The sequence below is a fragment of the Rattus norvegicus genome, chromosome 8, assembly GCF_036323735.1.
Source record: "Rattus norvegicus strain BN/NHsdMcwi chromosome 8, GRCr8, whole genome shotgun sequence".
Lineage (NCBI taxonomy): Eukaryota > Metazoa > Chordata > Mammalia > Rodentia > Muridae > Rattus > Rattus norvegicus.
In genome coordinates this window covers 89,678,618-89,695,813 of record NC_086026.1, presented here as the reverse complement: position 1 = coordinate 89,695,813, position 17,196 = coordinate 89,678,618, and the positions used below count along the sequence as shown (strand labels likewise).

Here is a 17,196-nt window from a genome sequence, read left to right as displayed (position 1 = left end):
AACTCTTTTTTATCTTTTTGCTTTTCTTTTCTCTATTCTTTGAAACTCAAGTATTTGTTATTTTACTTTACTTTTTCTTACCATGTAACAGTGTCTTACCATGTATCCCAGGGCACCTACACTTCTAGGCAAATATTTGTTTTTCTGCCTGGATATGGTAGCACAAGCCTGTAATCACAGTCTTCAGAGGGCTGAGACAGGACAATAACTAGTTCAAGACCAGCCTGGGCTACCTACAGTCTTTCGCAATCTGTGCTGTGTAGTCTCCTCCAGGGAAAGACACAAAACCAAGCCTTTAGAGTCTTCAAGACTGTGAGTTTAGCATGAACTTTTCGGGTTTCCTGTCATTAAGTTGGATAATCCTCAGTAGGGTATCTTCCCCATCACTTCTGAGCTAGGTGTGGACTGAGCTGGTGCTGCTCTGCTGAATTCCCTTTAGTTTGTCTCCTTTTCCCTTTGACACAAACCCAAGACCACGAAATGTGGGGCATGTTTAGTCAGACTCCAAGCAATGTCAGCAACTGCAGTCTATCACCGAGTAGTGCATCTGATATCTAGTCCTGCTACTCCCAAAGCTAATTCTCTCATCTCTGTGGATTTCATTCAATTATCTTGAAAATCTGTTGCATCCCCAGGGGAAAGGCTATAGGTGATCTCATGAGACCACTTGAAGATTTATAGCATGTTCCTCAGTTGTATTTTGGGTCCTAATACCCTCTGTGTACAAGAATCACCTTCCTCTGCTTTGGGGATCTCCTGACTCCACCATTCCCCAATTCTGATTCAACTGTGATTAAAATGTTTCTTTTACAACTTTATCCTATGCACACCCAAACCTATGTCCCTTCTCTGTGAGCCAATTTTGTTGCTAAGACCTTATATGTTACCTTCGGTTGATTTTCGTCTTCCTAGATTCCTCAGTGCATTGGAATTGGCTCTTTGCAAACAGCAGAGCTAAAATTATCTCCAAAGTTATGTTCTTTTGACATAAAACAGGCTGACACTGCTCCCTTTCTCAAGCCTGCTACTCCTGAGGCCTGTAAGATGGTTGTGCAAATAAAGGTGCTTGCCACCAAGCTGGAAAACTGGAGTTCCAGCCTGAGAACCATGGTGAAAGGAGAGGGCTGGTCTGTGCCAGAGGTCCTCTGACCTACACACTAGCACTTTGGCATGGGCACCCTCTTAGGAACACACACACACACACACACACACACACACACACACACACACACACACACACACACTTAACCAAAATTGTGCTTGGTGGTCCATGCCTTTTACTTGGGAGACAGAGGCAGATGTTCAAGGCTGGCTTTGTCTACATATTGAGTTCCAGGATAGCCAGGGCTACACCGAGAAACCTTGCTTTGAAAAACAAAAAACAAACAAAACAAACAAAACAAAAAAAGACTTCTAGGTACATTCTTTCTTTCCTTAGAAAATTCTTGAGGTTTCCATTTTGCTTCCCCTCTATTCAAATGAGTTATATGTCTAAAATAATAGATTCCCAGTGCAGTTGCACTGTTCTTCATTAACAGCCATTCATCTATGATGAGTCACCTCTTAAAAACCCAAAACCCAAAGTCAGTGCACAGAGCATGAATCTGCAGGATATATTGCTGAGGGTGGGAGGTGTCAATCTTCAGTCACTTAACAAGTTCTATAGAGCCAAGAAAAAGAAAGAAAGAAAGAATGAAAGGGAGGAAGGAAGGAAGGAAAAATATCTGTCAGATCTGATCATATTACCCATGCAAGTTTTACATGCAGAATTTAAGATTGAAAGCTAGATGCCACACTAATGCTTTAAGCAGAGTTCACCACACTGGGCAGGAATTCCTCAGCCTGTACTGAATCTGGAAGACTATCTCCTCATAATGCCACCATGATTACAATGAACTGTATGACAAATGTTGAGATGAACATTAGTCACAGCCACTCCAATAGCCCACTCCAGTGGTCCAACCTAAGACTATCACTGCCTTAAAGCCCGTGTGGTCAAGGCCAAGGCCTGCTGTGTGCTGAGGCCACACCAGAACATTTGATATTTCTGTGTGCTGTTATTCTATATGGATGCCCATATTCCATCTCCCATCCAATTCATACGCCATGATCTTCCCCCATACAGTTCTTTGGCGAGATTGAGATCACAATGGAGACTGGACTTTCAGAGCTCAATCATGCTACGGTATACAGAATGCAAAATAAATTAAGAGTGACTCTTAGGTACTTGACTCTGTATTCCAAATAGAGCCTTAAATAAGCATGGCCTTGTCCCTTGATGGGGGCAATAGTGACAGAGACAGAGCAGAGCTGCCCTTCAAATGATTTTCCAGGCTTGTCAAAGGCACAGAAAGAAGTTTGGCTGCCAAACTGTAAATAAAGGTCTGGGCACTATGAGTTATCAGTTTTTCAACCAGTCTCCATTTGACATCTACCCCAAAGCAAAGACAAGACAGGAGGGTCAAGTGACTCCCATTTTATTAGCATCCCAGAAACAATCCATTCTCAATGAACTGCTCACACACCTGTAAAGAGGACTGTCAAGGTTTCCCGAGATGGAAGGACAAGCATGGAAACCCAGAGGACAGCTTGGGTGTTGACACTCTCTGCAGTCCCGCTCCCCAGGAGGGCTAGGGTGTCATTAATGAGATTGAGAATGGATTGTAATCTCTGGCCTGCCTGGAATAGTGTGCTCAGAAGGGATGGGGAGAAGTAAAGAAATTTTTTTTTTCAGAAAACATGGAACAATGTCAGGTCCTTAGCTCATCACAGCTGGAGGTGGTGCTGGTGGCATCTGGTTGGAAAGATGTTGCTAACATCCCTTGCTGCATGGGATGAGGGGGGAGAGGGTTCTGCTGACCAGTCCCACATGCACAGCCCCACAGTGGGCCACCTCACCTCCGCAGTGCAGGTTAAAAACCTTTGTGCTGGAGTTTGAGAGAAGGGGTAGTGAGCAGGACAGGAGGGGTCAAAATAGTAACATTTGGTCCTCTTGAACAGGCATTTACTAAACATACTTCGTGCAGACGTAGGGGCCATAGTCAGAGCTGAAGGACTCACGAGGTCTGGTCACAAATAGCAACCCTGAGTTAGATGTGTAAGAACTCATTCAGAGAAATGTGCTCTTTAAATGTTCCCAACGGCCTCCCTACATTTAACATGTCTTGAAGGAAAAACAAAAACAGAAACAGAAACAGAAACAGAAAACAAAATAAAACAAAACCAGAACTCTGGAGCTTTCCTATACTTTCCTTAGAAATTCAGATGATTATAAGCTTATAACAGTGATAATTAATTCCCAGAAGAGAAGTCTGATACATACATACATGTAGATGGTGAGATCTTAGCTTTTCTGAGATGAGGAAGATGTTATCCACTTTCTTTTTTTTTTTTTTTATTAACTTGAGTATTTCTTATATACATTTCGAGTGTTATTCCCTTTCCCGGTTTCCGGGCAAACATACCCCTCCCCCCTCCCCTTCCTTATGGGTGTTCCCCTCCCAACCCTCCCCCCATTGCCGCCCTCCCCCCATAGTCTAGTTCACTGGGGGTTCAGTCTTAGCAGGACCCAGGGCTTCCCCTTCCACTGGTGCTCTTACTAGGATATTCATTGCTACCTATGGGGTCAGAGTCCAGGGTCAGTCCATGTATAGTCTTTAGGTAGTGGCTTAGTCCCTGGAAGCTCTGGTTGCTTGGCATTGTTGTACTTTTGGGGTCTCGAGCCCCTTCAAGCTCTTCCAGTTCTTTCTCTGATTCCTTCAATAGGGGACCTATTCTCAGTTCAGTGGTTTGCTGCTGGCATTCGCCTCTGTATTTGCTGTATTCTGGCTGTGTCTCTCAGGAGCGATCTACATCCGGCTCCTGTCGGTCTGCACTTCTTTGCTTCATCCATCTTGTCTAATTGGGTGGCTGTATATGTATGGGCCACATGTGGGGCAGGCTCTGAATGGGTGTTCCTTAAGTCTCTGTTTTAATCTTTGCCTCTCCCTTCCCTGCCAAGGGTATTCTTTTTCCTCATTTAAAGAAGGAGTGAAGCATTCACATTTTGATCATCCGTCTTGAGTTTCGTTTGTTCTAGGGATCTAGGGTAATTCAAGCATTTGGGCTAATAGCCACTTATCAATGAGTGCATACCATGTATGTCTTTCTGTGATTGGGTTAGCTCACTCAGGATGATATTTTCCAGTTCCAACCATTTGCCTACGAATTTCATAAACTCGTTGTTTTTGATAGCTGAGTAATATTCCATTGTGTAGATGTACCACATTTTCTGTATCCATTCCTCTGTTGAAGGGCATCTGGGTTCTTTCCATTTTCTGGCTATTATAAATAAGGCTGCGATGAACATAGTGGAGCACGTGTCTCTTTTATATGTTGAGGCATCTTTTGGTTATATGCCCAAGAGAGGTATAGCTGGATCCTCAGGCAGTTCAATGTCCAATTTTCTGAAGAACCTCCAGACTGATTTCCAGAATGGTTTTACCAGTCTGCAATCCCACCAACAATGGAGGAGTGTTCCTCTTTCTCCACATCCTCGCCAGCATCTGTTGTCACCTGAGTTTTTGATCTTAGCCAATCGCACTGGTGTGAGGTGAAATCTCAGGGTTGTTTTGATTTGCATTTCCCTTATGACTAAAGATGTTGAACATTTCTTTAGGTGTTTCTCAGCCATTCGGCATTCCTCAGCTGTGAATTCTTTGTTTAGCTCTGAACCCCATTTTTTAATAGGGTTATTTGTTTCCCTGCGGTCTAACTTCTTGAGTTCTTTCTATATTTTGGATATAAGGCCTCTATCTGTTGTAGGATTGGTAAAGATCTTTTCCCAATCTGTTGGTTGCCGTTTTGTCCTAACCACAGTGTCCTTTGCCTTACAGAAGCTTTGCAGTTTTATGAGATCCCATTTGTCGATTCTTGATCTTAGAGCATAAGCCATTGGTGTTTTGTTCAGGAAATTTTTTCCAGTGCCCATGTGTTCCAGATGTTTCCCTAGTTTTTCTTCTATTAGTTTGAGTGTGTCTGGTTTGATGTGGAGGTCCTTGATCCACTTGGACTTAAGCTTTGTACAGGGTGATAAGGATGGATCGATCTGCATTCTTCTACATGTTGCCCTCCAGTTGAACCAGCACCATTTGCTGAAAATGCTATCTTTTTTCCATTGGATGGTTTTGGCTCCTTTGTCAAAAATCAAGTGACCATAGGTGTGTGGGTTCATTTCTGGGTCTTCAATTCTATTCCATTGGTCTATCTGTCTGTCTCTGTACCAATACCATGCAGTTTTTATCACTATTGCTCTGTAATACTGCTTGAGTTCAGGGATAGTGATTCCCCCTGAAGTCCTTTTATTGTTGAGGATAGCTTTAGCTATCTTGGGTTTTTTGTTATTCCAGATGAATTTGCAAATTGTTCTGTCTAACTCTTTGAAGAATTGGATTGGTATTTTGATGGGGATTGCATTGAATCTGTAGATTGCTTTTGGTAAAATGGCCATTTTTACTATATTAATCCTGCCAATCCATGAGCATGGGAGATCTTTCCATCTTCTGAGGTCTTCTTCAATTTCTTTCCTCAGTGTCTTGAAGTTCTTATTGTACAGATCTTTTACTTGCTTGGTTAAAGTCACACCGAGGTACTTTATATTATTTGGGTCTATTATGAAGGGTGTCGTTTCCCTAATTTCTTTCTCGGCTTGTTTCTCTTTTGTATAGAGGAAGGCAACTGATTTATTTGAGTTAATTTTATACCCAGCCACTTTGCTGAAGTTGTTTATCAGCTTTAGTAGTTCTCTGGTGGAACTTTTGGGATCACTTAAATATACTATCATGTCATCTGCAAATAGTGATATTTTGACCTCTTCTTTTCCGATCTGTATCCCTTTGATCTCCTTTTGTTGTCTGATTGCTCTGGCTAGAACTTCAAGAACTATATTGAATAAGTAGGGAGAGAGTGGGCAGCCTTGTCTAGTCCCTGATTTTAGTGGGATTGCTTCAAGTTTCTCTCCATTTAGTTTAATGTTAGCAACTGGTTTGCTGTATATGGCTTTTACTATGTTTAGGTATGGGCCTTGAATTCCTATTCTTTCCAGGACTTTTATCATGAAGGGGTGTTGAATTTTGTCAAATGCTTTCTCAGCATCTAATGAAATGATCATGTGATTCTGTTCTTTCAGTTTGTTTATATAATGGATCACATTGATGGTTTTCCGTATATTAAACCATCCCTGCATGTCTGGGATGAAGCCTACTTGATGATGGTGGATGATTGTTTTGATGTGCTCTTGAATTCGGTTTGCCAGAATTTTATTGAGTATTTTTGCGTCAATATGCATAAGGGAAATTGGTCTGAAGTTCTCTTTCTTTGTTGTGTCTTTGTGTGGTTTAGGTATAAGAGTAATTGTGGCTTCGTAGAAGGAATTCGGGAGTGCTCCGTCTGTTTCAATTTTGTGGAATAGTTTGGATAATATTGGTATGAGGTCTTCTATGAAGGTTTGATAGAATTCTGCACTAAACCCGTCTGGACCTGGGCTCTTTTTGGTTGGGAGACCTTTAATGACTGCTTCTATTTCCTTAGGAGTTATGGGGTTGTTTAACTGGTTTATCTGTTCCTGATTTAACTTCGATACCTGGTATCTGTCTAGGAAATTGTCCATTTCCTGAAGATTTTCAAATTTTGTTGAATATAGGTTTTTATAGTAAGATCTGATGATTTTTTGAATTTCCTCTGAATCTGTAGTTATGTCTCCCTTTTCATTTCTGATTTTGTTAATTTGGACGCACTCTCTGTGTCCTCTCGTTAGTCTGGCTAAGGGTTTATCTATCTTGTTGGTTTTCTCAAAGAACCAACTTTTGGTTCTGTTGATTCTTTCTATGGTCCTTTTTGTTTCTACTTGGTTGATTTCAGCTCTGAGTTTGATTATTTCCTGCCTTCTACTCCTCCTGGGTGTATTTGCTTCTTTTTGTTCTAGAGCTTTTAGGTGTGCTGTCAAGCTGCTGACATATGCTCTTTCCTGTTTCTTTCTGCAGGCACTCAGCGCTATGAGTTTTCCTCTTAGCACAACTTTCATTGTGTCCCATAAGTTTGGGTATGTTGTACCTTCATTTTCATTAAATTCTAAAAAGTTTTTAATTTCTTTCTTTATTTCTTCCTTGACCAGGTTATCATTGAGTAGAGCATTGTTCAATTTCCACGTATATGTGGGCATTCTTCCCTTATTGTTATTGAAGACCAGTTTTAGGCCGTGGTGGTCCAATAGCACGCATGGGATTATTTCTATCTTTCTGTACCTGTTGAGGCCCGTTTTTTGACCAATTATATGGTCAATTTTGGAGAAAGTACCATGAGGAGCTGAGAAGAAGGTATATCCTTTTGCTTTAGGATAGAATGTTCTATAAATATCCGTTAAGTCCATTTGGCTCATGACTTCTCTTAGTCTGTCGACATCACTGTTTAATTTCTGTTTCCATGATCTGTCCATTGATGAGAGTGGGGTGTTGAAATCTCCCACTATTATTGTGTGAGGTGCAATGTGTGTTTTGAGCTTTAGTAAGGTTTCTTTTACGTATGTAGGTGCCCTTGTATTTGGGGCATAGATATTTAGGATTGAGAGTTCATCTTGGTGGATTTTTCCTTTGATGAATATGAAGTGTCCTTCCTTATCTTTTTTGATGACTTTTAGTTGGAAATTGATTTTATTTGATATTAGAATGGCTACTCCAGCTTGCTTCTTCTGACCATTTGCTTGGAAAGTTGTTTTCCAGCCTTTCACTCTGAGGTAGTGTCTGTCTTTGTCTCTGAGGTGTGTTTCTTGTAGGCAGCAGAATGCAGGGTCCTCGTTGCGTATCCAGTTTGTTAATCTATGTCTTTTTATTGGGGAGTTGAGGCCATTGATATTGAGAGATATTAAGGAATAGTGATTATTGTTTCCCTTTATATTCATATTTGGATGTGAGGTTATGTTTGTGTGCTTTCATTCTCTTTGTTTTGTTGCCAAGACGATTATTTTCTTGCTTCTTCTAGGGTATAGCTTGCCTCCTTATGTTGGGCTTTACCATTTATTATCCTTTGTAGTGCTGGATTTGTAGAAAGATATTGTGTAAATTTGGTTTTGTCATGGAATATCTTGGTTTCTCCATCAATGTTAATTGAGAGTTTTGCTGGATACAGTAACCTGGGCTGGCATTTGTGTTCTCTTAGGGTCTGTATGACATCAGTCCAGGATCTTCTGGCCTTCATAGTTTCTGGCGAGAAGTCTGGTGTGATTCTGATAGGTCTCCCTTTATATGTTACTTGACCTTTTTCCCTTACTGCTTTTAATATTCTTTCTTTATTTTGTGCGTTTGGTGTTTTGACAATTATGTGACGGGAGGTGTTTCTTTTCTGGTCCAATCTATTTGGAGTTCTGTAGGCTTCTTGTATGTCTATGGGTATCTCTTTTTTTAGGTTAGGGAAGTTTTCTTCTATGATTTTGTTGAAGATATTTACTGGTCCTTTGAGCTGGGAGTCTTCACTCTCTTCTATACCTATTATCCTTAGGTTTGATCTTCTCATTGAGTCCTGGATTTCCTGTATGTTTTGGACCAGTAGCTTTTTCCGCTTTACATTATCTTTGACAGTTGAGTCAATGATTTCTATGGAATCTTCTGCTCCTGAGATTCTCTCTTCCATCTCTTGTATTCTGTTGGTGAAGCTTGTATCTACAGCTCCTTGTCTCTTCTTTTGGTTTTCTATATCCAGGGTTGTTTCCATGTGTTCTTTCTTGATTGCTTCTATTTCCATTTTTAATTCCTTCAACTGTTTGATTGTGTTTTCCTGGAATTCTTTCAGGGATTTTTGCGATTCCTCTCTGTAGGCTTCTACTTGTTTATTAATGTTTTCCTGTGTTTCCCTAAGTGTGTTCATGTCTTTCTTGAAGTCCTCCAGCATCATGATCAAATATGATTTTGAAACTAGATCTTGCTTTTCTGGTGTGTTTGGATATTCCATGTTTGTTTTGGTGGGAGAATTGGGCTCCGATGATGGCATGTAGTCTTGGTTTCTGTTGCTTGGGTTCCTGCGCTTGCCTCTCGCCATCAGATTATCTCTAGTGTTACTTTGTTCTGCTATTTCTGACAGTGGCTAGACTGTCCTATAAGCCTGTGTGTCAGGAGTGCTGTAGACCTGTTTTCCTCTCTTTCAGTCAGTTATGGGGACAGAGTGTTCTGCTTTCGGGCGTGTAGTTTTTCCTCTCTACAGGTCTTCGCTGTTCCTGTGGGCCTGTGTCTTGAGTTCACCAGGCAGCTTTCTTGCAGCAGAAAATTTGGTCTTACCTGTGGTTCCGAGGCTCAAGTTCGCTTGTGGGGTGCTGCCCAGGGGCTCTCTGCAGCGGCAGCAACCAGGAAGACCTGTGCTGCCCCTTCCGGGAGCTTCAGTGCACCAGGGTTCCAGATGGTCTTTGGCTTTTTCCTCTGGCGTCCGAGATGTGTGTGCAGGGAGCAGTCTCTTCTGGTTTCCCAGGCTTGTCTGCCTCTCTGAAGGTTTAGCTCTCCCTCCCACGGGATTTGGGTGCAGAGAACTGTTTATCCGGTCTGTTTCCTTCAGGTTCCGGCGGTGTCTCAGGCGCAGGGGTCCTGCCGCTCCTGGGCCCTCCCCCACGGGAGCCCAGAGGCCTTATACAGATTCCTCTTGGGCCAGGGATGTGGGCAGGGGTGAGCAGTGTTGGTGGTCTCTTCCGCTCTGCAGCCTCAGGAGTGCCCACCTGACCAGGCGGTTGGGTCTCTCTCTCACCGGGTCTGGGAGCAGAGAGCTGCTGCGGGCCGGGATCCGCGGGTGTTATCCACTTTCTGAGGAATAATGTATTCTAAAATTTAGTGAGTCCACTCCAGAAGGCCGGCAGGTAAATTGTAGCATTGTGAACAGGGTATAAGCACACACTTTTAATTTTGGCATGAAGGAGGCTGAGGCGAGGAGATTTGAAGCTGGAGGCCAGCCAGTGCTGCATAACAAGACGGAGTCTCAAACGACAAACCAAAAGCTTACGGATTGTTATGGCTAGTTTTGTTGTTGTTGTTGTTGTTGTTTTGTTTTGTTTTGTTTTAGTTTGTTTAAGAAAGGGTTTTCCTGTGTAGCCCTGGCTGTCCTGGAATTCACTTTGTAGACCAGGAGGGTCTCAAACTCCAAGATCTGCCTGCTTCTGCCTCCAGAGTGCTGGGATTAAGGGCGTGTACCACAATGTACTATTACGGCTAGTTTATAAAGCCAATTGGCATTGAGAAAATAGCAGAAGGAGGAGGCAGTTTCCCCAGCAATGTTCTCCATCAGGTCGGAATCCCTTAGGCCAGTGTTAGCAATTTGCAGTCAGTGCCGATGGAGTCAGGCGGTTAAACTCTTTCCGGGTTTTGCTCTCTCAGCTGGACAGACTGGAGGAAAAGCAGAAGGAGACGTACCGCCGCATGCTAGAGCAGCTGCTGCTGGCTGAGAAGTGTCACAGGCGCACCGTGTACGAGCTGGAGAACGAGAAGCACAAGCACACTGACTACATGAACAAGAGCGACGACTTCACCAACCTGCTGGAGCAGGAGCGAGAGAGGTAACCTACGCGCAGGCGCCCGTCACATCTGGGTCCCCTAGAACTGGAGTTGTAAATGACTGTGAGCTACCGCGTGGGTGATGGAAACCAAATCCACATGTGCTATAAGAGCAACGAGTGCTTTCAACTCCTGAGCCACCTCTACAGCCCTAGGTCCACACTTTACATTTTTAAGAAACCAAACCAAAACCGTTCTACCATGACCCACCGGCCATCGGTCTTGGAGCCCTGACTAGGGCCTGTGAGGGGAGGAAAAAATGACAGACACACAGACACATGTACAGAAAAACTGTGGTCAGGTTGGGTGTGTGCACTCTGATGGAGTAGCACCTATTGCTACAACCCGGAACCTTAGCGTGTTCGTTATGTACTTGGGTGGGGGGAGCCAGTTTCTGTAGGAAATCTCTATGGCTGGTTTCATACAGTGAACATCCAAGGGGAGGAAGCGGCAGGTGCTAGGTTTTTTGCGCAAACTGGTCAATGGTTTGCACCGCCCAGGAGGAAAACTTTGTCATTCCTCCAAGCCTCACCTGGGAAAGGTTTTGACCCACCTTTGGGGCTGAGGTATTAGAGTCCTAGACATGGCTGCCCCCATGCCAACAATCAAAATTCACTAAAGACTTTACTCATCCAGGGCATCCTCTGCTCCCTAGAGTTCACCCTACACATCTACTCTCGTAGCACTGTTTCTGTAAACCACAGCCCGTCAACCAGAAGCAGAGATCTCAGTGGTAAAGCTTTCTACATAGCTGCTGGACTCACTCGTTTATATCTCTCCTGTCCTTCCATCAAATGGTTACTTCTTTGATGAAACCACTGACATTGAACTGCTTGTAACCCCCACCCTTTGGGATGTGGAGGCAGAAGGCTCAGGGCCAGCCTCAGCAATATAACAAGTTCAAGGTCAGTCTGTGCTACATGAAAGCTTGTCTCAAAAACAAAACAAAACAACAACAAAAATCAAACAACAAACCAAAACCAACACATGATACCAAACAGGTTGAATTTATAAAGTTTAAAAAAATATGTAATTGGTAATGTTACCTCTTCCTGGGTTTAGGGGGAGAAATGGAAAGAAAGCAATTAGGTTATATGTCCTATGTTCCTAAATGACAGTTTCTTTGTGTTTCTTTTAAATTGCAGTTAGCCAAGGCTCGCTTGTTTGAACAGATGAGCTGGTTAAGCATTTCTGGTAACCTTGGGTAACCAGGGAGAATAAGCCCCTGCCCTCAGTTTGAGAACTATCTGGTCTTAAACTGTAGATCCAGCATGATAGGAAGCCCTGCTAGGGCAATTAGACCCCCCTCTCCCGGTTCCTTGGCCTCTCAGCATTTGGAAAGTAGAATCAGGAGGATCAGGAATGGAAGGCTAGCTAACCTTGGCTACATAGTGAGTTAGAGGACATGCCAGGCTACCTGAGTTACTACCTTAAAAACCCAGGGATTGGAGAGATGGTTTGAAAATTAAGGTGCTCACTGGTTTTGCAGAGGACCCTAGTTCTGTTCCTAGCATATGTGTGGTTATCTCAGAATCATCGGTAACTCCATTCCCAGGTGGTTTCCAAACTACCCCACTAAAATGCTCTGGGTTGGTCCTGCTTTTGAAGTGAGCATTTGTATTTAAATCTTAAGGACCTGGCAGGACATCAGGTCACCCATACTGTGGCTCTACCTCTCTGGGCTTCCTAGCCTCTCTCTCCCCATCTCTGGCCTCCCTCTGTCTGAATGTCCATCCTCCTTCTCCTGACTCCCGAGCATCACTCTACCTCCTCCCCCTCCCTGGTCCCCCTCCTCCCTCTCCTGGTGCCTGTTCCTCTCACCTCTCTCCTGGAAAGTTACACTTCAGAGCATTAGCTGGGGTCCTAAGGGACTACGACAAGTCTTTGCTCACATGTTTCCCTTCCCTTCTCCTCTTCCCTATCTTAGAGTTTCTATTGCTACAACAAAACACCATGAACAACAAGCTTACTGTCTTGCTTCACATGGCTTGCTCAACCTTTCTTAAAGAACCCAAGACACCAGCCCAGTAATAGCACCGCTCACAATAGGCTGGGCCTCCTCCCAGTGACCACTAATTGAGAAAATGCATTATAGCTTGATCTAAGGAGGCATTTCCTCAAATGAGGCTCCTTTCTCTCGAATGACTCTAGCTTGTGTCAAGTAGACACACAAAACCAGCCAGTTCGCACCTCCAAAGCCTTTTTGTTAGTAACAAACAAACAGCCAAGAATGTCCCTTCAGGTGCCTCTGTGTCTATTCTGAGAATGTGCAAAGAAGAAAGCGTTGTGATGTCCCAGGGGCTTTGTCCATGTTCGCTAAGCTTGTCCCTCTTGTCCCTCTGGGTGTGGAAGGGTAAGGTGCCTCACCCCTACCCCAACACACACACACACACACACACACACACACACACACAGACACACACACACAGACACACACACACAGTAAGTGAATATGAGCGAGAGAGAGAATGAGAGAGAGAGAGAGACTGACTCTCCTGCACCTGCAATATTTAAACTTTATTTTCTTTACTTGTACTTCTCCACTATAGAGTCCTCCTTTTTCTAGACAATGGTTTATGTTGATAAAAAGGGACCCGTAATATGTCTCAGAAGCAGGTATTGGTGAGTCCACATCTAGACATCTATTGAACACCGAAACCCTAGGTGTTGGGCATTGCCTAAAGCTTCCGAGTTCAGTCCCTATGGGTGCCAAACTGGATTCACGTAAACTGAGAACTTGTGCAAAATGTCTTGTTGTCCCGGGGAAGGGGGTTCTCTCTATCATTCAGGGTTTTTTGTTCAAAGTATATCACAAAAGCTTAAAAAGCAGAGTTGTGGTTGTAGAAAAATATAAAGAGAGGTATCAATGGTGTCTCAGGGCTATCAGCATCTACTCTAGAGCAGTCGATTGCCAGAGTATCCCCAGGACTGGTTTTGAAGCAGCTTTGGAATAGCATATCTGGTATGTTTTCTTAGGATGCATTGTGAGGGGGTGATTATAGTGAAGCCTCCTCACCCATCATCCCCTTGCCCTTTGACTGTAAAGACAATGCAGAAATGATTTTCACCCTTCAAGAGTTCTTCAGTTCATCTGGTACAGGAGTTCTCCAAATTAAGTATTACAAATGGAAAGTACGATATTCTCTGCTTTCTGTGCTATGCTAACAGACTGGTCATGAATTATTATCACCATATACTACACAGAGTCCCAAGTTGGAAAGAGAAAATGCCATGAAAAGGGCATTGGTTTAACTTGAAATTTTAATAATAGAGATGAAAACATCTTGTGCCAATAAGATTGGATAAAGGAAGCTTCCTTGATTGAATAATACGCTACATTCTGTCTGGCCCACATTTCTATTGGCCTTGAGCTTTGAAGGCGTGAGACTGAGCAGGGGAGATCACCTCCAGGGTTTGTATTTTATTCTCTGTCGGAGATGCATGTCTTATTATTTTAATCCTAAGCTTCACTAGGGCTGCTCCAAAAATGCCAGACTACATCAAAAAGAGGCATGTGTGTGTGTGTGTGTGTGTGTGTGTGTGTGTGTGTATGTATGTTGTGCGCTGTCTAAATCTACCATTGTGAGTATAGGTTTGTAAAGCTTTTGGACTTTATAAACTCAGCTGGAAACAACATAAATATCATCATATAATATTGCAGCAAGGCTTCGGAGTACATGTTCCTGTTTTGTTTTGAGAACTATACAAATCACCATCTCAGGAGAAACTCTTTTACCTTTTCAGTAGAAAGTGTAGTTCTAGGGACCCAAGTGGAGAAGAAATTCCTTTAAATCAGTGTGAAGGTGGGCAAAACCCACTATTTCTTTACTACTTGAAAAAAGAGAGATTTATCTTATGTGTATAAATGTTTGCCTGCATTTGTCTGAACATCACATGTAGCCACAAAGGCCAGAAGATTAGATTCCAAGAAATTGGAATTACAGGTGCTCAAAAGCCACCATGTGGGTGCTGAGACTCAAACCAGGGTCCTCTGCAAGAGTTCTTAACTGCTGAGCCATCTCTCTAGCCACAACCAAGACCTACTATGCCTGAGAACTTGCTCTAGCAGACTGGAATTGTTGGGATTGTTTTAAATCAGAAACCATCTGAGCCCTCTTCTCCAAGCTTAGCGCTTGACTAACAGCTAGTTGAATCAACTTTTCTGATGAGATAGACATACACCACCTTGTTTTCATCTTGCAAAACTGTACTGTTGATTCTTGTCTCCACTGACAAATGGGGAAGCAGATTAAAACTCCTGCCAACAAGTTCCCTTTCCAATAGGTAACTGACAGAGTCAGGTTTGAAAATAACTTTTTTCTGCATCTACCTTCTTTTTCTTAAAGATTTTTTTTATTTTTATTTATATGAGTACACTGCATCTGTCCTCAGATACACATTACAGGAGGGCATCGGATCCCATTACAGATGGTTGTGAGCCACCATGTGGTTGCTGGGAATTGAACTCAGGACCTCTGGAAGAGCAGTCAGTGTTCTTAACCGCTGAGCCATGTCTCCAGCCCTGCATCTACTTTCTTACCTTCTGAATAAGAGAACACTTCCCTTCTCCCAATGTATGGAGGAGGAAGAAGTAGATGACTTAGAAACGAGGTCAGACATTGACTTCATGGAGTTTAAACTTGATCAGGAAAGTTACCACTTACGATTTTTAGTCTGATGACCAAGAAAATTGCTACAGCTTTGTTTTCTGATTTGTTTTGATGTGTGTGTTGTTGATGTTGTTTGTTGTTTCCTTGGTTTTGAGACAGGGTCCCATAATGTCACGTGGAATGTTGTTCTGAAAGTCACTATGTAGATTAGGCTGACTTTGAACTGACAGCCATCTGCTTGTCTCTGGCTCCTGGGTGCTAGGATTAAAGGAGTGGTCCACCATTTCTGGGTTGGGGACGGGCATCTTTTAAGAAAGGAGAGGAATTAGAATTCTGAAGTCTAATGACCAGCACACAAAGAATGGTTGATGGGGCTGGGGGTGGGAGTGGGGAATACCATAAAAATGCAATGAAGGAAGGCTTGGGCAGAAGGAAGACAATGAAGCAGTGCTGTGAAAATACAGAAAGGCCTCAACAAAAAAGGGTTCAATCATGGGATTCTCAGAGCTGAGAGTCCCCTTAAGTCTTTTTTCTCCTGGGCCAATGCACTCAAGGCTACTTCCCACTTTCCTTTCTATTACAGTCGGTGTATCTGGTTTTACGTTGAGGTTCTCGATTCACTTAGACTTGAGTTTTGGGTAGAGTAAATATGGATCAATACACATTCTTCTACATGCAGACTGCCAGTTAGACCAGCACCATTTGTTGAAGATTCTTTCTTCTGTATGGTCTTGGCTTCTTTGTCAAAAATCAAGTGTCTGTAGCTCTGTGGGTTTATTTCTGGGTTTCTGATTCAATTACATTGATCTACTTATCTGTTTTTGTACCAATACTATGCGGGGTTTTTTAATTTTTGCTTTTTGTTTGTTTGTTTTTTGTTTTTTACCACTATTGCTCTGCAGCACAGTTTGAGGTCAGGAATGGTGATTCCTCCAGTTCTTTTACTGTTCAGTATTGTTTTTGCTATTCTCATATTCCATATAAATTTGAGAATTGCTTTTTCTATCTCTGTGAAGAATTGAGTTGGAAATTTGATGGGGATTGCACTGAAACTGCAGGTTGCTTTTGGTATAGGATGTCCATTTTAACTCTATCAATCCTACCGATCCATCAGCATGGGGGATCTGTCCATCTTCTGAAGTATTCTTCCATTTCTTTCTTGAGAGACTTGAAGTTCTTCTCATTCAGATCTTTGACTTGCTTGGTTAGAGTCACACCAAGATATTTTATATTATTTGTGGCTATTATGATGGGTGTTGTTTCCATAATTTCTTTCTCAGCCCATTTATCCTTTGAGAAGTAGAAGGCTACTGATTTGTTTGAGTTAATTTTATACCCAGTCACTATGCTGAAGCTGTTTATCAGCTGAAGTTCTTTGGTAGAATTTTGGGGATAGCTTATGTATATACAATCATACCATCTGCAAATAGTGATACCTTGACTTCTTTTGTTGTCTTATGGCTTTAGTTAGAACTTCAAACACTATATTGAATAGATACAGAAAGTGGGGACAGCCTTGTTCCTGATTTTAGTGGAATTGCTTCAAGATTCTCTCCATTTAATTTGATGTTGGCTATTGATTTACCGTATGTTGCTTTTAATATATTTAGGTATGAACCTTGAATTCCTGATCTCTCCAAGACTTTTACCATGAAGAGGTGTTGGATTTTGTGTAAGGCTATTTCAGTATCTAATGATATGATATTGTGTGATTTTCTTTGAAATTTTTTATGTGGTGGATTGCATTGATAGATTTTCATATATCAAATCATTTCTGTATCCCTGGGATGAAGCCTACCTGATTATGGTGAATGATGTTTTTATGTGTTCTTGGAACCAGTTTTTGAGCATTTTATTGAGTATTTTTGCATCTCTGTGCCTTTTTGGCTGTAGGATGACAAACTCTGGAGTTCTGCTCCAAATTGGCCACTGTTAAACCATTGGGTGTTGTTGTAAAATATAAAAAATAATAAAAAGTATGGCTGTCTTTTACCTCGCTAGGTTCAGCACTGCAGTGCCCCAAGATA

General features: G+C 42.4%; 1 protein-coding gene across 8 annotated transcripts in view; it reads left to right on the top strand.

The window, feature by feature from the left end:
- The window catches only part of Filip1 (filamin A interacting protein 1), a 195,264-nt gene that overhangs the window by 140,959 nt on the left and 37,109 nt on the right, over window positions 1–17,196 (top strand). For all 8 annotated transcript variants that reach the window (XM_017595471.3, XM_017595472.3, XM_017595467.3 and 5 more), the window contains one exon: window positions 10,383–10,561. In XM_017595471.3, coding sequence (XP_017450960.3) covers window positions 10,383–10,561 — 179 coding nt within the window. The remainder of the gene's footprint in view (window positions 1–10,382; window positions 10,562–17,196) is intronic.